Source organism: Aythya ferina (assembly GCF_964211825.1).
Source record: "Aythya ferina genome assembly, chromosome: 7".
NCBI lineage: Eukaryota > Metazoa > Chordata > Aves > Anseriformes > Anatidae > Aythya > Aythya ferina.
Genome location: NC_140302.1, coordinates 31,518,460 through 31,543,717, shown reverse-complemented (window position 1 = coordinate 31,543,717; position 25,258 = coordinate 31,518,460). Strand labels below are relative to the sequence as shown.

Below are 25,258 nucleotides of genomic sequence, written 5' to 3'. Positions count from 1 at the left end.
CCATTGCCTACACCCTTTTTTGTCAGTATTTCTACACTGTAGGAAGAACTGAAAGTTTCTTTGCACAATTTAGGCAATATCAATATTAATTAACAGGTGGCATGGTATAAAAGGAGATCTAGAGTGTGAAGCACCAATACTTTGGTGTTGAGGACCCGTTGTTCACATTGATGTGCATTTTGGAGAGCATTATCTCAGGCTTGCCTAATATCTGTTCCTGTGGACAGAATGCCATTTGGCAGTTTGAGCACATCTGGTTAATCTTACACAAAAAAGAATTAAATTACTGTGCTCCGAGGCAACTCTGTCATACAAACCGAGGAGCAGTAAGTGGGGACAATGAGTGAGTTTGCTTCAGAAGTACATTTCTAACCTGCCCTAAAGCATTAATGTGGAGTGTGCCCTCAAGCATTTGAATTCACTGTTATTTTGCTCCCAGAGACATGGATTGACTACTGCAATGGCAGAAGCAGTATGATATATTTATAAAAAAAATAAAACACAAAAACCCCACTTCATTGCTAAGGCTCTTTCCTTCTGTAATATACCAGATGTTGCTCTGCCCCTAGATGCTGCTTTACTTTTTTTCTGTGTGCAGAAATCAATACAAGAAGAGGATCTGCACAACCTCAGTCTGCCACCTTCATAAAATGGTATTTCTTGCTTTTTAAGTTTGATAAGGGAAAATAAAATGGTCGTTTTTTTTTTAAAACAGAAAAGAAAAAAAGGAGAAACACTTGCCTGTGGAGTGACTTGCTGAAGAGTCAGCCTGGGTGTCTCAATAGGTGAAATGAGACGCGAAAATTCCTTCCTGAGGGCCTTAAAAATGAAGGAAATGAAGGAAGGTATCGGAGCACTAGCTGAAAATACTGATCCATTCCAGTGTATTTCTACCAGACTCAAATGGGGTGATGTCTGTTAGAATTTCTCTCCAACAAAAAATGAATTCACTTCTTTTTCCTCAGCTATAAGGCTGTTGATCCATCAGCTTTTGACAGTAGATTCTATGAGATTTGGGGTTTTTCTGTAACGTAAAACCAAAGGTCCTTCTTGAGACGTGGTGAAGGGACGCATTTATTGTTGCATTATTTGCTGGAAGTCACTTTACTTTTTTATGCATCTACAGGATTGTGATTTGGTTCACAATGTTTAATTCCTGGTTTATTCTATGTAGGCAAACAGTGTAATCACATCACCTCCATTTCAAATTTCCATTCTAAACCCTAAAACAGTATGTGTATTTAAATATATGTCCAGAGACAATTTATTTTGCAATTCTTCATGAAAAGCTCCCATACTCTTCCTTCCAAATACTGGTAGACACAGGTGGTTTTGACAGTGAAAACTACCTGCAGGTATGTTTTATTTCTTTTCCAGTGTGCTGTGGCTCTGCTGTTGTGGGATAACCAGCCATTCCTCCATGAAAACATGGAATTGACAGGTTAATGTCAGCCCATTCTTTGACCACAGAGGGTATCTCTGAATTCTCAAGGGCAATATAGATTGTTATCTAGCTACTAATCTTTTTTTTATACCCGCTGTGCTCTACAGACCCTATGGAATAAATGAGAACAACAATACAGGTGTTACCACCCTTAAACTGGTGAGAGTGAAGTGGTATGGGGATTGGACAGGCCTAAGTAATTGTAGTGTAACCACGCTGGCAATGGTACTGTTACCAAATATTATAAAATACACTCAGATTCTTTAAATAATGCTTAATCTAAACACAAATTTTGTCACTGAACTGAACTTGAGCTTGAAGTACCAAGTTATTTTAGAAAGTTGCAGTTTCTCATTTTACTTGTTTCACCATGATTAAGTTGCAGCGCCACAAAGCAAGGAAATTTTTTAATCAAAAATTTTATTCTCAAGAAATGGCTGTCGTGTTTAACCCGGCTCCTCAGTAAAGGAATAATGTTTGCATTTCAACAAGCCTGCATAAAACTGTAAACATGGAAAATATCACCTCTCCACTTACAGAAAACCAAAGGTCTACATTTCTCCATTTATAGCTTTTGTTTTTCATATTTATTCTTGTTACAACGCTGAATATTTTCCATGTGATTAAGACTTGAAAGTTTCAGTTTGTAGCATTTTTATTAGATATTTAATAAAGCTTTTGGGCTGTATAATGAATATTTTAATAGTATTCTGTGGCTTCATTAAAATGCCTAGTGGCAAATGCTTAGTTATAAATCTATTTTTTTATGTTTTTCTCACCTACATTTAAATGTATTTCAGACTTATGAAGCATTTAAGTTGGTAAGAACTTCTTTTAGTTCCTTTTTAAAAAGAGAATACAGATGCAGCATCAGGAGGGATTTGATGTAACTACAAATGTGAGCATTAAGCCAGGGGGAAGGTCACGTTCATGCAGAAGGCTTTTAAAGTTCTAGATCAGTGGTTAACATGCGCAATAATACTGATGATATGATAATGACCTTAATAGGATCAGAAGGGCTAACTTTTGGTTAGCCCTGAGGAGGTCAGGCAGTTGGACTCGATGATCTTTGTAGGTCCCTGCCAACTGAACTATGCTATTAAATTGTGCCGGGGTTAATGCAATACGTGATCAAGCTTCGTTAATTAATTTAGTAAGAAACCAGGCAGCAGGTCTATGAGACAAAGCACAAGCCAACCAACAACAAACCAAACACAAACCAACCACCCCCATCCACACGCTGGGGACTCCAATCACAGCACTGCCCTTCCCGTTTCATTGCGTTTGGCGTGGGAGAGGTGAAGCCAAATGCTTTGCATGGATGGGGCTTGGGATTAAAGACTGGGATTCAGAAACCTAGGTGAATGACATCACCCAGGGGAAGTAGATGTGGTCAGATGGACCTGATGTTTTTTGGCTGACAGGAAGGTGAGCTGTTATGCTATTGATTTGACTGTGTGTGTTTTGATGGTATTCTGAAGGGCAAAAATGCCAGGTAAGCCTTGTTTAAACTGAGCACTGGCAATAACTCCCTTGCTACTGCTCTGCCTCCCTGTATTTCTCACACACATTTGTGTAAGGGCTCAAGTTCTGTGGGAATATCAGAGCTGTTATTCTGCAAAAATAACGTAAATGCTATATACCTATTAGAGTGATTAGAGGTGCTAGAGCACACTTTGTGCAATAGAATAAAAACCTCCTTAATGAATTTGTTTTCTTTCACAGCTTTGTTAAGCAATCAGTTCTGCTTCTGAAGACTTCATAATTTTAAGAGCACGGTTAAATAATTACACTTTGGGAACATGTCTGCCTAAGCCATACTTAAGTATGATTTATTTGAGTATCTTTTTTTGAAGTTCTGTTAGATTATTGCAAAGGGAGGAAAGATTTTGTGAGCTAACACACAGCTAACGTTCTCCCAGGAAAAATTATGTTTGCTAAACAAAATAGCTGTTTTTAAAGGAATGTGGAAAGTTGTTTTTTTTTTTTTTTTAATAGTTAACTCTTATTTTTTTTTTTCAAGTAAAACTTGAATTATGAACAAGTGAGTTTGAACTTGTAATGTACCATCTGCTACTCCTATAATTATTGGGGTCCTTGGTCTTGCCCCAGGTACCCCACTGTAATTATGAAGTAGCTTAAACCTTCATTAAGGGACAGGCTACATCAGCATTACTGCGGAGTGGGGGAGTAACTCAGTCATTGCAGGGTACCTGAAGTGCTGCAGGCTCACACCTTGCTTACTCCTATATAGTTCCTCTACTGTTCCTCAAAAAAAATCCTGAGGCCATTAAGGCTATTGTCTTCCCTCAGCGTAACGGTGTTTCAAAGCATCTTGTATCTTCCTGCACTCAAAGCATTTCATCATGGGAACCCACACTTCTCTTCTTTGATTCTGCCGTGAGTAATTTTCAAGACTATTTGCAGGGTAATTAGCTTCTTTACATACTGGTTACTTAGTCTGTAAAATGCAATCTTAGTTCACAAACACTGCGGAGGTGGTCAGATTGTATCGCGGTGTCATTACCGCTGTCATTCATCTGAGGTTTGGTGTGATTCTGCCTCACCCTGCTCTGTCTTTGGTACAAATGTCTTTTGGCACAAATGTCTTTGGGTGCCGCAGGTGGAGCTCCTGGCAGAAGGTTGAAGGAGTCTGCAGGAGTCTTCACATCTGAAGGTCTTTTTGTAAGCAGAAGAGTGCAAAATAACAGCTAACTTCAGCGTGACTGGCACAGCTGAGGTTAAGTGACACTTAAGAAGTAATACAGGATTGAAAGTTTGGGTAGGAAGTGGTTAGGTGTCCTTGCAAAGCTGAAAACAAATCTGTGCAAGGAAGTTTCACTTTCATCTGTGTATTTACACTCCACTCCGTCAACCTGCAGTTTTCAGATCTATCCAGAAAGATTTGGATCATTCCTACAGAAATCACTGAAAATACCTGTCCTTGCAGTACTGTTAACTCATCCTTCAGGTACTGGTATCAAGCTTTTGGAAAAGGTGTCAGCTGGGCTACAGCCTTCCCCCTCTGTTTGAGAGGATTCAGCGAGATGGAGCCAGGCTGCTTTCGGTGCTGCCCAGTGCCAGGGCAAGAGGCTGTGGCACTGACTGGAGCCCAGGAGGTTCCATCAGGACATCAGGAAGCCTGTCCGTGCTGTGCGGGTGGCTGAGCCCTGGCACAGGTTGTGAGAGAGGCCGTGGGGTCTCCTTGGAGATCCCCCAAAGCTGCCTGGACGTGGCCCTGCTGGGACAGGGTGGGACCAGAGGGACCCAAATGTCCCTGCCCACCTCAGCCAGCCTGTGATTCTGTGGCAGGTTATGCTGTACGGTGTAATGAGCAGCATATTCTTTTAGCTTTCCTTTTTCTATTGGGAAATATTAAATATATGCCAGTACTTTGTGCTTTTGCTGAGTGTGATGCTATCATGATGTATTTATGACCGTAAATCAGGAAGGAGGGAGCAATTTAAGCTTGCATTGTGGCATGTGGTGTAAGCAGTTGCCAGAAACGAAGATGAGAAATCTTGATTTTCAAAGCTGCAACAAAGTGATGAAGATCTTCCTGTAGGAGTGATCTCCAGGTAAATTCATCCACTGATGTTTTTGTTCATGAAATCCCTTCTTAATGCTGGGTGACGTGGTCAGTAATCTAGAATAGAAACAAGTGGCTGCTCATTTCCCTTGCTTTATTTTGTAAATATGGCTGTTCAGGTTATCTGATAGGACTGCAATTGAAATTAGTTTTGTGGGTGAATACCAGCCTAAAATAAATTGGTAAGTACTATTGCATGTTTATAATGGTGAGCTGTTTGTACAGTGCAGACTGTCCTCTTAAACTATTGCACGATTAAATCTGTTGGTCAGAAGCTGAGCATGTTAAAGGATCACATGTGAGAGTGTGTGTACAGGTGGCTGAGGGAGCGTTTGTCTTCTGGAAGGGAGGAAGAACAGGGAGCATCCTGCAGCCCTAGTGTGTCCCCAGGACTGCAGGCTGAGAGGAAAGAGGGGGGCACTCAGTCTGGTGTGATCGTTGTTTCCTGTCTTTGATATGTCAGATTTTTTTTTTCCCAGTAGTATTTAAAACAAAATAAAAATAAATTTGAAAGATACTAGTACATGTGAAAGCGTGGTCGTGGTACAGGCACCATAGCTATGTTTTCATCCATACATGGAATATGTATGGCCTGCAATTTTCCTTTTGCTGGGGGGTATCGAAGCAGTCAGGTGCCCTCCAGTTGGTTATGTGGTTGTAAAGCTTCCTTTAATGCTTGGGCTTGTGCCCAGAGCAATTCTGAATAGCTTTTTTCTCTCCCACAGTATGTCTTGTACATAAACAATTACAGCTTTTGAAGTATTTTTCGATTGCTTTTGCTAGTTAGAACTTGGATGCTACTGGAAAGCGCAGTTCTCAGCTTAACAGAAAGAAAGGCAAGAGGCTATGTTAGTTTAATTGGTTTTTAATATCTTTTAAAAAATTCAAGTGTTGTTTAACTGACTTTGTGGTCCAGAGTCAGTATTAATTCTGAGGCTTATTTTAAGTAAGTTGATACTGTTTTAGAACATAATTTGGAGTCTGTACGTGAAGAACAAATGTACAGTTCTCTGGATACTTCACGGTTTGTAGTGAAGTTAATCAAATATATGTGTGCTTGTGTATATGCACTGTATGGATTGTGCATGACCATCTACATACCTTCCTTACAAAACATTAGCACATTTTTAATGTAACTTTCTTGGCTGCCAGGAGGCTGTTTGGAGAATCTGTGGGAAGTAGGCTGTAAATACATCATTATAAAACAAATCACAGACCCTCACCCATCAAGGCTCCAGCTGAACGGAGCAAGCACTTCTAAGATAGTTCTGTGTAAAATAAATTAATCTATAGCGGTTAAATATAACTACTTTGATTACTTGGGATGAGAGCTTAGAAAAAATACTTTCTTTGGTAATCTCTTTCATGAGCCACTTGCACAGTTTCAGGAGGAGAAGAACAATATCGACGATTTTTCTTTTTGTGCTAAGTACTGGCAGGTACAGAAGATAGAGCTGGAGAAGCTCTGTGGTTTGAAAACCAGTCTCTAGTGTGTAAGCACAAGAGAGATGCCCTTTAGGAAGATTTGTAACAGTCTTTTCTTCTTTCCATACTGGGTACAAAAGGGTTTATATACTGCTCAGATGCTTCAGAGAGGCATAAACATTGAGAGGCAGCAGTTGGTTCAAACTGTATTGATTTTTATTTCTTATGTGTTTTTATAATTCAGATGTAAGTACATACTTCAAACAAATACAGTGCAGTATAAATGTTTGAATAGCATCATATAAACACCAAACGTCCTACTGACAGTGTTTTACACTAGCGGAAGATGGAATTAATGCAGTGTTTACTACAGGGGATACCAAGAATGAGACAGAAATTATCACTTTTATTTAAAAGAACAAACAACTTTGTTATTTCTGCATATTTTCTATGTTGCTTGTACTTCATTCATAAGCTTTCAATCCAGCCTTAGTTTAAAGGCAAGATGGTAAATGATACAACGCGGGGATTTGTGTGAATCTCTCAGTATAAGAGTGCTTCTAAAAATAAATTGTTTACTTCTGTTCTGTATCTGAATACTTACAGCCATTGCTTGCTTGGTTTTTCCTCACACCTCCTGCTCTCTCTCTGAAAATGTGAAAATGTGGAATAACTTATTTTTTTATTCCTTACTTTATATGAACAGAATACTTCTGTACATAGGTGATTGTTTTATTACCTTTGAGCATTAAGTTGTCAATCAGATACCTGGCACTTTCCTTTAAGGACATCTGATAACAACAACAGCAACAACAAAAAGCACAATTACTGTATTTTTTTTTTTAATATGAGTAAGACCCTAGTATTTATTAGAAAGATGGCTAATTATACTTCTCTTAATTTTATTTCAGCTTTACTTTTGGAAGCTCAGTCAACACCGTTTCAAATAACTCCGTCAACCATGGCAAACATTGTGAAAGGCCTGTATACACTAAGACCAGGTAAAAAAGAAAACTGTTTGTCTGTCAATACTGTTGTTCATATATGTTTCACTAAAAATGCAGCTGTTAATTATCTAATATATATTTAACGTGCAAATATGTGTTGTATTCTGTCCATTGTGGTGCATAATTTTACTATGTAAAGGGGTCCCAATTCTTGCTGCCCATCTCTGTGACCTGCACAAGGTGACAAGATAACCAACCATGTGGGTACTGAAATCACTTGTGGTGGACAGTGCTGGGGAAACAACAACAAAAATCCTCTGTTCTGAAGATAATGGGAAGACCTATTTCTTGTGCTCTGTAGAGATAAGGAAGGCTTCATAATGGGTCAATTATGGAAGAAATTTAGAAGCTGATGTATTGAAATGGTGAGAGTTGTGAGCTGCTCCTTCAAAAGGCCAGATCTTTGATGTAAGATGAATGACAGTTTCTTCTGTGAAGCCATTATTTCGTTGGTATTATTTCATGCAAGAGCTTAATTTAACTCCTGGACATCCATCATGGATGTCTTGTGCAACAATTCGATTGATAGCAAAGACGTGTTGCAGATTTTAATCAATTTTGTGCAGAAATCCTTCATTCTGTAATACTTGGAGAAGAGAGCAGAGCTCTACCCTACACTTGTAAAGAGTTCAGCAACACTGGAAATATTCAAAATATCTGTAAATAAATGGTACCTGAAGCTTGCTGTGAATTTGATTTCCATGCTGAAATGGCAGTTCAGCTTGTAAGATGTATCGTTCTAACAATGTTGAAATGATTTTTCATTCTCTAATGAAGTACTGCAGTCTTGCTGTCAATCCGTATCTGCCTCTGAGAATTGGAAAGGAAATGGTTTGGTCATCTTCTGAATCAAAATGTTTCCCTTACTTTTCTACATCTTTAAAAAACAAAATTCAGTTGAAAAAAAAAAAAAAGCAAATTAGATCTCCTTCTCTTTCTATTTTTTGTTTTGTTTTTAGTACTGCAGTGTTCCAGCTTCAGTCTATTTTTGTTTTGGAGTCCTCATTTATAGAAATCGAAAAGGGGATGGGAAAACTTACCAAAAAACTTTTGTAGAACAACCTTTTAGCATTTATTCAAGACAGAAATGCAGTGGAACCTCCATTTATAAAATGCATGGATAAATGACATTTAGTAATCGGGGTTTACTTTCACAACAAAATTAACATCCTACAATATTTATCATGGTATTTCTTTCATTTTTATAAACCGTTCAATGTCAAACAAAGGAAGGGTATATAAGTTATTAAGAAAGCATGGTTTCTTTTGAAAGCAGTCCCATGGGGTTGTGTTGTACTGCATTTAATGTTATGGGGTGGTGGTCTTATCCATTTCAGATGATCCCTGTCTGGCTTGTTTACTCCACAGGCAGGTACTAGTTTGATTTGGTGTCATGGGCCTAATCAGATTTTGAATAGTTGCCTTATGTCTGTAAGGTCTTTGAGTATAAAGGTTGTTCCAACAACTTGTGAAATCTGCTTTCAACAGCTGGGTAGGAAGACCCAGGTAATTGACTTTATTGCTTAAACAGGTACACATTTACTCTAATTACCTGCTCCTTAAATTCTTCAACCTCTGGGAAAGATGATCAAAGGGCTGGAGCACCTCTCCTGTGAAGCCAGGATGAGAGTTGGTGTTGTTCAGCCTGGAGAAGAGAAGGCTCTGGAGAGGTCTTCAGAGGCCTTCCAGTACCAAAAGGGGCCTACAGGAAAGCTGGGGAGGGTCTCTCTGTCAGGGGGTGCAGTGATAGGGCAAGTGGTGACAGCTTTAAACTGAAGGAGAGTAGATTTAGTAGATTAGTAGATTATGTAGATTTAGTAGATTAGGTATTAGGAAGAAATTCTTTACTCTGAGGGTAGAGAGGCACTGGGACGGGTTGTCCAGAGAAGCTATGGCTGCCCCATCCCTGACCAGGTTGGATGGGGCCCTGGGCAACCTGACCTAGTGGGTGACATCCCTGCCCGTAGCAGGGAGCTGGGAACTAGATGATTTTTAAGTACCCATCCATTTCATTCTGGGAAGAACAAAAAGGATAATGGAAATGGAGAAATTCACCCACTCTTAGCAAGTCTTCTCTCTCGGCTGAATTCAGTTGCACAAAGCAACGCTTCTCAGCGGGCCTACAGAGACGTGCACAATCATCTCTTCAGGAATTGCTCTGTAATTTTTCCTTTTTCTCTAGGAACACAGCTGTTGAAGGAGTTGTTAAGCATGCTATTTATTTATTTATTTTATTTATTTATTTTTTACTGCATTGTATAAGATGAGAAGTTCTGTTTCAAGTCTGTGTGGTTATTTTGTTATCAAGCACTGCTGTCATGATGAGGGAGGTTAATGCGTTGTTTTTTTTTTTTTTTTTTTCTTTTTTTTTTTCTGTTGTTTAAACCACCTATACACCAGTAATCATTACTTTGTGAGGTTGCTGATGACAGACTGTTGAAGCTTGGCATTAACCAAGCAACCATGTGTGGGAATTGGATAAAAACTTAAAATGTGCCTTAGTGAACATAAAGCACTCCTTTTTTACCATGTGAAGATGCAGTTTAAGGTAACTGCTACAACCTCTGGAAAATTTAGGTTTAGAAATGTTTGAAGTGTATGTACTTTTTCTCAGAACTTCTTACACGGTTGCTATAAACACTGTTTTCATCCTTTGTTCAGTCTCCTGTGTTTCTTAGCTGCATTGAAGAGGCTTTAAGGTAAACGCATCTTGCTCCTGGAAGGCAATGTTTGCTGTAGTGAAATTAAATCACACTTCCTATCCTGAAGCTGAACCCATACAAGTTAAAATTGTATGATGAATATTAACAAATGTTCATCTAAGCTTTGGAAGATCAGTGTAAGAATTGTGTCAGTTCATCTGAAGTGGGGGATGGAGAGGCAGGGTTGTGTGGTGTTATTACTGTGCTTCCTAGAAGGTAAGGCTCAGGGAGGAGTGGTGCAAGCTCTGAGAATCTCCTTCCCAGAGTAAAATGCTGCAAATAATCTTTTTTTCAAGGTGGGTTTGCATCTGCAATACATCTCTGAGAGCATCCAAAGATTCAGCAGGCCTCGAGAGACACAGCAAGAAGTGAATTTCAGTTTGATAGTGAGGTTGATGACACAAAGAAATTCCTTTATCTACATGTAAATATCTGAGTTTAACAGTCTGAATATTTGTTCTGCTTTCTGAATATTTGCTCTATTGGTTTTTAATTAAAAATCCTAGAAGTTATTTAAGATAGAACAAAGGTATATAATAAATTTGCTACTAATTTTTTTCCAAACGGCAAAATTTTCACAAATCTCCTTCCATTTTTTTTTTTTTGGTTGGTTTTCCTTACAGAATGGGTACAGATGGCACCAGCTTTATTTTCTAAATTCATCCCAAACATTCTACCCCCTGCAGTGGAATCTGAGCTTCAAGAATATGCTGCTCAAGACCAGAAACTTCAAAGAGAACTTATGCAGAATGGATTTGCTAGGTAATAATAATTATTAATTATTAAAAGTCTTCTGTAACAATTGTGATGGTCAGTGCTGAAATAGTAAAAACGGATACACATAAAAATATTGAAGAATTACTTTAAGAGTTTATAAAGAACCTTCAAAGCTCAATATCTAAAGTATGGCCTAAAAGTGTTTTGAGCACTACCAACCCTGCAGATAGAACCCGTAGTCAGAAGACCAGAAGTCTTAAAATATTTTCATGAAACAGATTACTAAACAGTTCATGCTTCCTTGTGCTTTGATTGCATTTCTAATGCATGGTCATGGTCTCATTCAGCCTTTTATGTTGGCCATTCATTTTCTGAGCTGCCTTTTTTACGATGTTTCTGAATGTTATTAAGTTGATGATTTCTTATTCTACCTTCATAGCTATTTATGCAGGCCAGGTATTTAGTTTAAATGAGAATTTCTCTTCTGACTGAGCTTTAAATTGGGGAATGAACAAACACTAAGAGATAGGTAAGGAAAATTTTCTCCTATCTTGTTCAGCGTGGGCTCTGCCAGTTACTGTGTGCTCTTTTATCAGCCTGGCTTGGTGAGAGCAGAGCACATTTACCACGTTTGTGTACTGCTTTGGCACTAGTCTGACAAACCAAGATCAGGCTGGGAAAGCTATCATGCTCAGTTCCTGGTAGTTTCATTTCTGTGTGAAAACCACACGACTTTCTTCTTTACTTTACCTGTGGAACGCTGAGAACCTGGTCTTGTAGTTTGAATGCCTACCTGATGTGGGTATGTCTCCTGTTAGATGTAGTCCTGGATTTCATACTCTTGTGTAGTTTTCCTCTAAGGTCATCTCAGGCTCTCTCTCTTCAAAATGTAGTGAATCAGTGAGCTTCTAAACTGTGCTACTGACCCAAATAAAAATAGTGTGGTCGCTGCACTCTTTATAAGGAAGAAGAGAGAACTGCTTTTGTTTGCTGGCTTTTTATTGAGAGAAGTTGTTTTTGTATGGATGTGCGAGAGATAAGATACTGAAAACAAAGCCGTAAGAGCTGTGAAATGCACTGCATTTGGCCCAGGAAGCAGAAGTTGGAGATGGTTTGAAACTGAGTAGACGTATAATGCTGACAATAAACATAATGCACAGAACAAAACAAAAAAGGGACACTTAATTTTCTCTAATTTTCAACCTTTTCTTGCACTGGAACCATTGCAAATCCATAGGAAACTGTTTCTGCCTTGTGTCATGTACAGCAGGGGGGGGACAAAGAAGAGATTAAGGCTTGAGGATGGTCATACAGGGAAGAACTAAGTAAAGGTTTCTGTGTGACATGTTTGCAGGCTGATTTCTGAGTTCCTGTCTTTTTGGCTTTCTGCAGTTATGTGACCTTCCAGTTATTGGCCACCTGGAGAGCGTTGATATGGCTTGTAGGTTTAGAAAACTGGCCCACCCTAGTGGTGCAACTGCTCTTTCTGTGTGGCTTGCTTTCAATTTACTAAATAACCAATGCAAAATACGACATTGCAGTGGAATAACTGACTGCTTTTAGTCTGTGGTGAATGTGTTTTTGCCCAATATTCTGTATATCAGGGAATTGGTGCATTCTTGTAAGCCTGGAGGGTATTCAAAGAGTTAAAGTACAGTGTGTACAGTTAATATATTTGTTGTGTGGCATTTTGCAGTGATATTTGAAATGCATTTTGCCTTGAAATGTATTTCAGGATGTAATAAGCCTCTCTCCATGTTCAGAAATACAGAACAATTCTGAAAGGTTATAAATGATAAGGTTGTATTTCTACATATAGATTTATATGTACATATGTATAAAAGGGTTGTTTTTCTTTTTTAACAGACTTGGCATGCTCCTTTGTACTTTGTTGGGTTAGCAAGAAATATCATTCACTCTTCCATAATTGTGTCAAAAATGGTGATGTCTTCACTGCAGCATTTCCTACAACAATAACCATGAGGAATACAGCACAGTGAGGTGTCTTCAGCATTAATGGCCTGTCAGGCTCTAGTTGAAATAGTCAGCTGATCAGCACTATTATAAACGATTGCTGCAAAAAATGGGAATGCAAGCCAGTCTCCCAGTGGTATTTCTCCTGTGAAAGAGCTTAATCAAGGCATACACAGCAGGTCTATCACCTTAAGAGTGGTTTTAGAGGAAAAACACTTCATATTATTAGAATCCCCAATTTCAACCAGTTTCCAGCAGATAAACATGAAATTATAACTACTGTGATGAAAATATATCGGAGCCTCTCTTCTTCATACAACAGTTTCAACAGTGTATCTGTTGTCATAAGAAACTTGTGAAGGAGCAAGATTTTCCAGCCTTAAGAGTTTGTGTGCATAAGAATAAAAGCAGTGGTGTTCTTTTTTTCCGAAATGGATAGGAATTTTGCTCTGGGTTTTCAGGAGGAATGCTGTCAACATGTGTTTATACAACTCTGGTATTGAAATATTCTGCTTGGAGAGGGAATGCTGTCAGCTTGGACTTACTTAGACTACTGGGTTTCCAGGCATATCTTACTGTTTTAGGCTGATAGACGCAGAATTTTAAATATAATTCAAATTTCTCAACCAAACCTTATAGAACTAAAGGAAACAACTTTATGTATGATGAGACCACAGTGTGCATGGGCACTTTCTCATCTTCATTTTGTAAAAATACCGTTCTACAAAGATGAACTTTCAGACTTTACTAATTAAGTAAATAAAATTATCTAGTATTCCTGCTCAGCAAATTGAGAATCCTGCAGTGATGTATTATTGCTACCGTGTTTATTTTTTGTTTCTAAAAGTCCATGAGAAGTTGATGGTTGTGCTGAAGTATTTTGTTACCATTTTCCTTTTTTCAAGTGAACGTCTCTCTCTTCTTCCTCTTTCCTAGAGGTGACCAGTCACGCAAGAGAGCTGGAGAAGAGTTAACTTACAGTAAGTATGAATCTTCTACTCTGATACTGTACCAGCTCTGGTTAAAGTTCTTTTCAATAAGCAAGAAGAGAGGATATTTGTCTGTCTGCGTGTTTCTCTACTAAGTATTCCTTTTGAACTGTGCTGCTTGTACTCTATAACAAATCTAGTTTCCTTTTATGCTAGAATAATAGGTTATGTAGGCACTTTAGAAGTGGTAGTTGTGGCTTTATTTCTTGGCGTCAGTGAGGGTTGTGACTGTCTTGCCTGACAGTCGAGGAAAGTCTTGCCCAAAGTCAAGCATCTCAAGGAAACCTGGAGCAAGAAAGATGCAGTGCACGGGCGTATTCTCAGAGCGGTAAGATGAAATCGAGGGATGTTCTGTGGACGTGTGCCAGATGTGGCTCTGCAGAGGTCTGTTCTGGGTGCAGTGAATATCAGTATTTCCGAACAAACTGGGAGTAGAACAATGTAGACCTGCACTGAATGTGGCTTCTAACCCTGCCCTCCAGCATATTGCACTCCCCCCCTCAGCTTGAGCGTATGGGCTGACCTCTGGGCTCCCGGGGATGGTGAGAACTTGGGGGCTGCACCTCTGCATGCAGCTAGCTGGCTGTGTGGCCTCTAGCATTTGATTGCTTGTCCTTAAATAGCCTTCAGGTTTGGATAATAGTATCTATTCTGGCGCTGTTAACTTCAGTTCATTTTATTGTACACTTTCCACCAAGTTTCTTCCTGTCCTTTCAACAGAGTGTGTTTGCTTTATTTCCTGCCATAAATGTCATACAGTTCTATTGTGAATACTTATTATAACCTGAAATGAATTGCTGTTTGCTTGGTGTATCATCTTCAGGCTACACTGTTGGTGTTTTGCAGGCAATGCTGTTTTTAGGATTGTTTGGGTAAGGGGGCAAAGGACAGAGGGTGTTTTTTTTAATGAGAGAATATCTTGAACTTTTTTTTTATTTCAGATGGCTCATCAACTTGTGCAAGCTCCAGGGGGTACAGATAGTGAATATACTGGATCAGCTTCTATTCCTAGCCAGAACAGACACTGGAGGAGCACAGGAGGTAACTGGAGCCTCCTTTGGCAACTGCTGATACTCAAGCTCTGACACGAACTATGCCTCGAAGAAGAGTTTTGGACTTTCTTCTTTATATGATAAAATGTCAGTTGCTGCTATAATTGGGATGACTTTGAAAGACATGTTTCCTTGGTCTAGTCTCTCAACAAGTTCATGCTCTGCGATTATTGTGAGGAACGCACCTTGAAAAATAATCCTTTCAAAGTGGGAATGGGCAGCCGAAATCAGCAGCTTCCAAAAGCGTTAGAATGGAAGAACCTTTTTTGCACTCTTTTCTTAATATTAAGGACATTCTTAAAACTAGTTAACACGTCAGTGTATTAGTTTTTAAACTTCAAGGTATTTTCTGGATCTTTTACTTAAATAATAAGAATAAAGTTTCATTATTTTGCAGTATTTGTTCATTAGTGTAAAAATTGTCACCTTTTAAGAGTTGGTCCCATATAAATGTATCTTCTGTCAGGGAGTTTTAAATTCCAGGTTTTTCTTTTTTCTTTATTTGTTACTTGTTACTTTGAACTCTGTTTTCCTATGTGTTTGTACTCTGTGCCTTCAGCTTGTGCACTTTGCAACTTTATAGACCATACTTTGTTACTGCAAAATGTGTTCTTGAGGAAAAACTTGATGTGAACAAACATGCTGCAAAGTTGCACTTTTTCTCTTGTATGGATAGGAGGTGAATTTAAGAAGGAAGGAAGAAAAGTTGAACCTATTACCATCACTAATAGTGGCTTGGAAGTTTGTCCCTTTTCATTTTTCATATGTATTAGTGTCTAATGCTGGGACCAACTCTTGTAAAAACCCCTCTCTAACTTTTCATTGGCTTCCATAATTGCAACAGTTTGAGATGTGAATTCGAGACTAAAGGAAATACTAAATTGTATTTTATGCTGTGTTATGTAGAAACATAAGCTGCCAAGGCTAATTTTTTTTTTAGGGTGGATTGTGGACAAAATTCTCCAGTCTAATAGGTCTGCAAAGTGCATCTCTGTCAGCAGAAACCAGCTTTGCACCTGATCAGGGAATGATGCCATCTGTCCAAGATCACTTTGTGGCTCCTGCGCCACTTCTCTTGCTTCAGGGACACGATGGGGGTGTGATAGTGGATGTAGTCAGAATCAGGGAATTCGAGAGTGGTGTAATGCATGCACGTGTACCTACCAGCCTCCTGCTTCCAGGCTTGTGTAAACTCAGCTGCAAGTCCAGCTGAGTCCAGTGCTGGGAGATCTGGACCTAAGGTCTGAATGCTAATGATTGTGACATGGGTTTTAATCCGTATATGGCTAATGCAATTCCTTTATGAGGGGAGAAATGTACTTGAAAGAGCAGTTTGACTGTTTTTCTATTAGTATGGATTTATTTTTATCATCTTTTAGTTATGAAAAAGAAATAAGTTGCTAATATAAAGTCTTTCTGAAATGAAGCAAAAGTTTATTCAGTTTTGTCTTGCACAACTCTTAAGCCTGTTGGGGGGAAAAAACACAACACAGACACCAGAAACCCCTTTATGCTTGCATGTGTTACATTATAAAATGCAGGAAAAATATTAATAATAAAAAAACAGAAGCGGCAGGGATGAAGTTTCATTTTCTTTCTGCTTTGTAACCAGACTTCGTGTAAATGAATTTAATTCCATCAGTTTCACACCAACTACTCTGGCAACACATTTAATTTGGAGGAAAAAAAAGAGAAGGAAAAGGACATTGTTGTGATTTGACAGTCTGATTGCGATTCCAGTCTGGTTTACCTATATATTTCTTTGCATGTTTGCAAAGCTGATTTAATTTTGAGGAAGTTTTTCTTTTAAAAGTAAAAATGAATACGTGTCTTGTTTTCCTTGTAGAGCAATGCCAGCAGTCTGACCCCGTACCTAACAGTAGAAAAAGCAAACCACTCTGAGTAGGGATTTTCAAATGCTCAGAGCATTTCTTTCAACTTTGCTACCAGCTACTTCAGTTGAAGCAGCATTAGACAGAAACAGGTATTTTGAAAAATTTTCCTGCAGTACACAGTGGAGAAGTTGATGAAAACTAGTAGGGAACAAAAAATGATCTGCCGGCTTCCAGATTTTTACCAGCTTTGGCTTTAAACAAAAATAAAACCTCTGGTAGCGTCTTTAGCTTTAAAAACCAGTCTGTGCTGAAATGACAGTGTTCTTGGGTTAAGAGTAGATGCATTAACCAAATTCGGTTGAAGTTTGTTTACAGCATCACGGCCGTTCCCATAGTACAGTAATCAAGTTCTGTCGTCATTGTCAAGAGATTACAACTCTTCTTCCTCTTTTTGAAGTGTTTTTCTGGGTTAAGTTTGAAAGTATATAGTGAGTGCTCTTGCTTCATGGCTGAGGCAAGGGTTTTGCATTCATTTTGTTGCGTTATGCTCGGGACACAAACTTTAGGACAACACTTCCTTCAGAAGGTAAAGCATTCCTGGCAGCGTGTTCACTTCATACGCACTACGAGTAGCGTTTGGATACTTCTCAGTCCTGTGTAGCCTTCTCACTTGGCCAACATACACAAGAAATCTGTTTGTTAAGCACTGTATTATGTTGTAAATCTGGCATTAAATTTTCTGTATGTTTTAGCATTATCCACATAATGCTGAAATATTGTTTGTCTAAGACTTTATCATTGTGACGGAGCATGAAACGGAATACAACATACTATACTAAATTATTTGTTTCTCTGTAAACTTGCATTTTACAGTAAAACTAACTCAGCCAACTTACGCATTGGTACTGTAAAGCCACAATTATGAACAGCATGATCCTAACTGCAGTATTTAATTTAACCAAATAACTTGTGGTAAATCCATTGCATCTGTAGCTTACTCTGTTAAGATTAAGCAGTAAAGTTGGTTATATGATGGGTGTCCTCTTTATGTTGCACTGGTTCTATAGCCAAACTTGCTACATTAAACTATTTTTAGACAAACTTCAGTTGTTGATTTTGAAGGCTGTAGTACTTAAGTTCACGCTGCTGGCTGCTGTGGTGGTAGGGATATTGCCAAGATATGGGCAAGACGGTCTTTGACACAAACAATGAAGAATGGTCCATGCAGGTAAGTGCTCAGCTCTTCTACGGTTGGATTTCCTTGATGCCTTCCTGCAGTTGAGTGTCTGTGAACTGACTGCATTCAAGCAAAAGTTTGACTCCTGTTCTTTGCTCGGTCCCATTCGTGCCTTTTAATTTTTCTCTGACATGATCATTTCCTTTCTGTGTGTTTACAAGCAAAACCCAACCAATCAAAAAAACCCAAACCAAACAACAAAAAAACACCACAGAGCCAAGTTCTGAGTGGCAGATCACTGCTTTTCACGTCTGTGATGACAACCCCAAGGGAAGGGTGACAGTGATGGGACCTGGGGGAAGGGCATGGAGCTGCAGCAGGGGCAGCTCACGCTGGGTATCAGGAAAAAGTTCTGCACTGACAGGGTGGTTGGGCACTGGGACAGGCTCCAGGGGTCATGGCACTGAACCTGCCAGAGTTCAAGAAGGATTTGGACAATGCTCTCAGGCACGTGGTCTGATTTTTGGGTGGGCCTGGGTGCAGCCAGGAGTTGGACTCAATGATCCTTGTGAGTCCCTCCTAACTTGGGCTATTCTGATTCTTTGAGATCTTAACCATGATGTTCCAGAACTGTTCTAAGCGTGGAAAAAGCGAAGAAGTTGCTCTTATGAATAAAAATGTCATGAAGAGGCAGGAGCAGACACGGTGCCTCACTGCCATGAGGCGCAGCCGTCCCTGCTCTGCCTTTGGCCACGTGCAAGCAGTGGGGATGGAGTGGCTGTGGAGGCAGATGCACGCGGATCAGGCCAGCACTACAGCACGTAGTCAGTCATGCAGCCTCTCAGCACAATCTCTGATCGCAGCCCATAGCTAGTATGCCTTTTGTGACAGGAAATGCTGAGTCCTACTGAATCTTTATCGCTAGGTAAGGTAGCAGAGGCTTTGTAGACAGAGTCTGGGATCTTGCCTTCTGTAGCTTTCTTTAGCTGGTAGAGAAGGTTTTTGCCTCCAGGGATGGGTTATGGGTGTCTGTCACTGATCTCACTTGCTGGCCTCCACCATAACCTGGTCCAGGACAGTCAGCCGCATTGAGGGTGCTGTGCTTGTAGCACTGCAGTGTTTGAGTTCTGGAATTCATCTTGGATAAAGGATCTTTTTAGTAGCCTTTCAAGCTTCAGATAAAATGGCAGCTGTGGAAGGCGTGTACCAGGGTAGGCTTTGGTAGGTGTCATTTTCTTAGTAATTACAGCACAGAGGAAGGTATGTTGCCCAATAGGACATTACTTTTTATACCACAAGTTGGTGTGATGCAGGCCTGATGAGGTATTTTTGTACCAATGGTTACAGAAAAAAAAGGTTGGAGAATGTCAATTCATTTCTATCGGTAGTTAAATATGCTGCCTTTGGATGCGGAGCAGAATCACGTGTGAGGGGAAGTCTCAGCATCTGTCAGGAGGTGCAGGAGGTTGGTGTTCCTGCGTTAGAGACAGACCTGCTGATTTGGCCTCAGCTGAAAGCTCCCTGACTTTGCACTTTGCTAGAGGGGCTGGAAGGATTAAATCCATGTGTCTTGACCTAACTTGAATGACTGGTTGAAGGGGATTCCAAAACTTCGTAGGCAATGAGCACTCAGAAATCCCTTCTGGCAGTCTCTCTCTGTCTGTTCCTGCGGTGCTCCAGATGCCCTTGATTGATGTTCCTCTTTCTGGGCTTCTGCCGGCTGGTCTAATTAGCACAGAACAGGAAAGTTGAGTCTCCTAATGATGGCATCAAAACAAATTTAATAAAAGCACTTACTGTCTCTTTAGAGTTGTGTTTCAGCTAATCATTCCTTAAGACAAACTTTCCGAGCTGACCTGGGTTATCGCCAGTTCCTCTTGTGGGCAGCAGGTAAGTTACTTGTTGGCTGCCATCTGTCAGCAAGCTGGAAGGTTTTGTACAGAGAGCAATCTGTAAATGTCCATCCCGGGATGGACACAAGGTGTTACCCTGTGTCAGGACGAGAGCACCTCTTTGAAATACAAGGTATGCAGAGCCATGAGCTTGCTGCTGATGAGGTGACGTGGTGCATCTGATTAGGTTCATGTTGCTGTCCCATAGAAGCACCTTGTGACTCTGAAGTAAGTTACCTGTGAGCATATGCCCAAAAAGAGTCTCCAGGGATATTCCCATGGAATAGCTGATGTACTGCAAATTCACATCTTATCTTCAGGGTGACTTGTTCCTGTGGCAGATACGGCTGAGCAGTGCCATGTGCCTCACACATGAGGGAGGTTAGGGCATGCAATGTTAAATTGCCCATTTTTTAAGATGCCTGACTTAGGTTCTCTGTATGGATAAGATAAAGCAAAACCTTTCATGAGCAGGTGCCACATAGCACAGAGTGTGAATACTTCAAGATTTCCATTTTGGCTCTCTGTGTTGCCAGCCGTGGCCTGCTGATACTTGAAGCTTTCTCATCAAAGGAGCTGGGAGCAGAACTTGACAGGCAAGACCTGCCCTACCTGTGCAAGAGCAGCAGGGAAACAGGCCTGCTTGGTTCTTAGATGAATTTTGTGTTTAGTCTTGAGTAGGCACCTGCTGTTCCCAGTTCCTTGCATAGCCCACATTGTTCAAGGTACAGGATTTTGACTGCTGCATGCCTGCAGTCCCCTTGAAGTTCCCTTAAAATTATGTAATGGAAAGAGTGTGTATCTGTCGTCATCCCAAGGGGGTTCACTGTTGTATCTTGGTAATGGCCACAGCTTCTGCTGTGCTTTTGTGCTGACCACATTTTAGTCTGTTCCAGTGAATGCTAGGCAAAATTTCATCCAAGTACAGAGATGCATCATACCTGGTGATTATCTGCTTATAATATAAATAAACTCATTAGCCTATTTGTTCCCTCAGTTACAACTTCTACAAGCATGTTCAAGTGATTGTATGCTATCTGGTTGTGGCTCCAATCTTCTGTTTCAGAGAGCACTGTACTTATTAAATACAGATATGCAGGAACGAGACACCCATGAATTAAAACAAGATCCTTCCTGCATGCTTGTGCTCCATGTCTCCCTCAAGGGATGTGTCATGAACTGAAAAACTGCACCCATAACTGTTGATATAAATCCCTCACCTGATTCATGGTTTGGTATAAAAATTCTTTATTATAATTCTCTGGCATAACATTTGCCTTATCTTGATAACCAGTACATATAGAACCGATGCTTTTTAGAGCTTTTGTTCCAGTCTAAAGACCTCGTTTGTGGGTAGCAGTAACTCAGACCTCCTCTTGGGAGAGGAGAATTCAGATTGTGTTTTTCTAATGCATCATGTTGACATTTGATGTAACATTGAGTAAGCTGCGTCACTTACTGTGTTGCTTGGTGTAATGATGTCCTGTAGCTCTTTGTAGCCACCCTCTTTTCTACTCCCCTGGAAGCTACTTTCACTGTTTACCTCTTTTTCAGGTTTTTGTGAATACAGCGGTTGACGCAGTCCACCAGGCACTGTGGTGGTCTGCTGGGCACCTCTCTGCTGAGGGAGCTGTCAGCTTCTACTCTGTAGCTTTCAAGTGGCAGTTTATTCACAACGAAAAGCTTATCCATTATTTATTGGTGCTTTGTATTATTGTTATAATATATATATATATCTTTAAGAGAGCTTTTTGTGAGGAATGTCACCAAGCACTTTGTGGAAATCACCATTAGATGTTCTCACTTGCCACAGGCTTGCTGAATTATCTGCCCTACTGTATTGCCATGTGAATGCACATATCCATGCTATAAACTACCAAAATGAGCCATCATTATTCATGCTTTAGAGCTCCCTGTTTTAGGACACAGGTGTTGCTGGTACACTCCCGTGTCCAAACCCTGACATCACAGATGATGACTTCAGGCAGGAATTTGTGATATCTGACTCTGATCCTGCTGATGAAATGGGAATTGCCAAGTTGATTTCCTTGGGTAAAAGTAAACAAGAAAAACTTTTAGCAAGAGAATATTCATTTTATTTAGCAAGGTGTTTCTGCAGTGCAAAGTGCACTGACTTTTTGCTGTGAATCCTCTGAGGTTGGACGAACTGATCCTCTGCAACTTCAGGATCTGCCATTACAGGACAGCAAGCAGCTTACAGTTTGCCAAGTCCTCTTGTCAGCTTGCCAGCACAACTACTCATCTTCAAAGCATCTACTTGCCTCTGAAGATCCAAAATGGGCGAAGCAGACTGAGCAGAGCAGTTCAGCAGCAACTCGTCTGCTGTGGCTGAGGTTTAACATCTGCGATTGTTGCTGCAGAACAAACTTTCACCTACACTTCAGGAGTCATCTTTGAGGCATGATTGCAAAAGCATGTCATCTCTGGGCTCTTCTGTAAGAAATCAAAATTTGCAAAACCTCTGAGAGATTGGCACGGTTTCTCTGAGCATCCCATCACAGCAGGGGTACCCAAGGCCCTGATGCTACATTTTTAATTAAAGGTGTAATGAAGGGTGTGCATGTGCCCCATAGCTAACCTTTGGGGTTAGAACTTGCTTTGCCTAACAGACAGGGAAACAAGAGATTATCCTTTGTCCTTGGATTTACTGAAGTGAAGTAAGTAGGCTGGAGGTGAGCACTGGGCAACAGAGGACATTATTATTTGTACTACCAAATGGTGCTTAGGTTTCCATTTAGCAATCCCCAGGACTGAACAAACCTCCACTAGTAGATTTAGCTACTTTGCAGCAAATCTTTGGTTGTATTTAAAGTATTTCAAGAGCTTTATTGATTTTTAAAAGCATCCTGAAAGATAATGCTTGTGAAGTTAGTTCCCACTGGAGCTAATTTAGCTTTGGGTGTGTGTGCATCCTCAGAATGACTTATTTCAAGCTTAGTATAATCTGGCGAATTCCTCTTGTGTCATATACAAGGAAATGCTTTAGCAATTATTAAATTATTCTCTTTACTTCTTCCATGAGCTACCTATACAGAGGGGAAAAAAAGCAGATCTGGCTGCTTTTAATAGAGCCATTTTGACTTCAGTTTTATATCAGTCAAATTAAGGCTAATGAACAGATACTAATGATACTAATCTTTGAGCATTTTTTGGAATCACAGAGAGCTAACAATAAAACTGCCAGATCATGTGGAATATGACAAGTCATGAACAAAGAGGAGGCAGCACTTTGTTCAGAAGATCTTGTCTTTGATTGCACACTAAGATTCTGCAAAAGGTGTGTACCTTCATAGGCACAATTTCAGCATCCTTTAGCTTCTCCAAAGCAGTGTCTGTATTGAAACTTGTAGTTTTCCACCTAAAGTTAAATGCCAAGTCTCTATTTCAGCTCTCCAGAGTCTCCTGATTTGCAGAGGCTGAATTCCTTTGTATCCTCCTGACTTCCCTGCTAGGCTCCCTGTGTGGCTAGCATGCTCACAAGTGGGCCACTCCAACAGGATGGGAATATTCAGTTAAGGAAGGACAACGATGCAAATAGGAGGTTTCTGTCTCTTTCTGAAGAGAAATAGCATGACCTGAATTCCTCTAGGCTTAATAACCCTGCTTGTGTTAATTACCCTGGGTGAGGTTGCAGTTGTCAAATTAGGTCTTATTGCTCTCACTTCTGCATGGATGATGTACTGGCAATCATTTAGCAGAGCTGCATTTTAATTTCCCTTAATAGTCATGTTGCAGAAAAGATTAAAATGCTGGTAGCTTGATGTTCCAAAACAGATCAAAATATTAGGCACCACCAGTGTCAACATAATGGCTTCCTCAGGAATGGGGGAATTAATTTAAATATATTTAAAATTTCTACCAGCAATTCTAGGCTGTTCTTCTGTAGGTGTTAATATGTCGCTAATCAAGTACTCCTGATTTACTCCTGATCACTCCTATGACTTACAATTCTCTTCTGCTCTCACCTTTTTATAGTCTCTGTCAGTATGCATGAAGCTGATGCTGTTTGCAGGTGTGTTCTCTCTGCTTTTATTCTCAAGCTGTCCAAACCTGTCACTTCTGCCTATCACTCTGAGTCAGAGCTGTCAGAAAGGCTTATTCCCATTTTGTGGAGAATTCCTAGAAGTTGAGGACATGAAAAAGTAACCTTCAGTAATCTGCCTTTGGTAGCAGTGTTGGCTGTTCTCTTACAAACTAGGTGATAGTAAGAGGGGTTCCTTGGGGACAGCTCTGTGCTCAAAAAGGGGTTGCATGTATCTAGCCATAGGGTGGTGCCAGCAGTTACTTCAGTGTTAGAGGGTTGTTTCACTGCAAACTAACATTTTTCTTGTCTGAAAATATAGTTCAGGATTTTTAAATCATGGGGCTGCAAACAAAACCCACACCACAAAGTGAAGCAGCAGCTGTAAAGACAAGGTAGGGCACAAGATGGGTGATGCTGGTGTTATGAAGACCGATGGAAGTTCTGCCTCCGTTGACACCAGCAGGAGTTTCTCTACGAAATACTGAAGGCTGTGTGTGGTTTTGACCTGGGGTGTTTGTTCAGCAAGCGCTCAGACACGTGGCTACATCCACTCTTGGGCAACAACGGAAATGGCATTCATCTGTTCCCTAAATTACGCACAAGCCAAATGGGGATGTTGTGTGGGGCTGTGGGTTAAACAAATGGCCCAGACATACAGAAACTGGTCAGACAATAAGCTAGGCCAGACACTGGGCTCTGCTGAGGTTGTTGACCTCAAAGAGTTCATGGCAGATCACTAGCAAGAAATGGTAACAGAGGTGACTTGAGTTCAGTTTGTCACTGAAAATGGGTGTAATGTAGGGGAAATGGAGCTCTGTTCCAGCTGTGGCTGTTACAGATCTCCTCGGTCTCCATCCTTCAGCTGTGCCAGTCAGGTGGAGTAGTTGGGGGGACAGGGAAGATTGACCTCCATGGTGTGGAGGTGAATGGGGTGGCTGGAAGTTAACAAAGTGAGTAAAAAGACGTGCCTGGCTCTTGAGGAGTTTGTGGGCTCCCTAATGGATGTTTTCTGCATGATGGGGGCAGAATGGCGGAATTGTCTGTTGCATCGCTTGGCTCCCTTTGCCTGAAGCCCTTATGCAACCTCATGAGGTGCTGTTCAGGTTTAGCACAGGCTGCTGGATGTTTCCTCAGACCACACATCCCCACACATGTCCCAGGGGCACCAGAGCTGGCTGGGGTCGAGGGCGAGCAGCTGGCAGATTCCTGCCTGCAGCCCCTCTGCGTGTGCACCTCGTGGGCACACAGGAGCAGAGGCCAGCAGCTACACGTATATTGGCGATATGGGAGGTAGAAGATAGTTTTTCCTACTTAGGAAGCTTTTAATGAGGATTTCATCAGAACTGGGTTGCCTTTGCCAAGGGAGAGAACAACTGGTGATGGAGGTATGGCTGGGGATCCTGACAAAGG

At 40.5% G+C, this 25,258-nt stretch overlaps 1 protein-coding gene across 2 annotated transcripts in view; it reads left to right on the top strand.

The window, feature by feature from the left end:
* The window catches only part of CACUL1 (CDK2 associated cullin domain 1), a 46,879-nt gene extending 29,044 nt beyond the window's left edge, over positions 1 to 17,835 (top strand). The window contains exons 6-9 of one of the 2 annotated variants that reach the window (XM_084524923.1): positions 7,370 to 7,459; positions 10,791 to 10,929; positions 13,795 to 13,838; positions 14,789 to 17,835. In XM_084524923.1, the coding sequence (XP_084381049.1) occupies positions 7,370 to 7,459; positions 10,791 to 10,929; positions 13,795 to 13,838; positions 14,789 to 14,829 (314 nt within the window). In that variant the 3' untranslated portion in view covers positions 14,830 to 17,835. The other variant, XM_084524924.1, reaches the window with a different exon arrangement.
* The last annotated feature ends 7,423 nt before the right edge of the window (positions 17,836 to 25,258 follow it).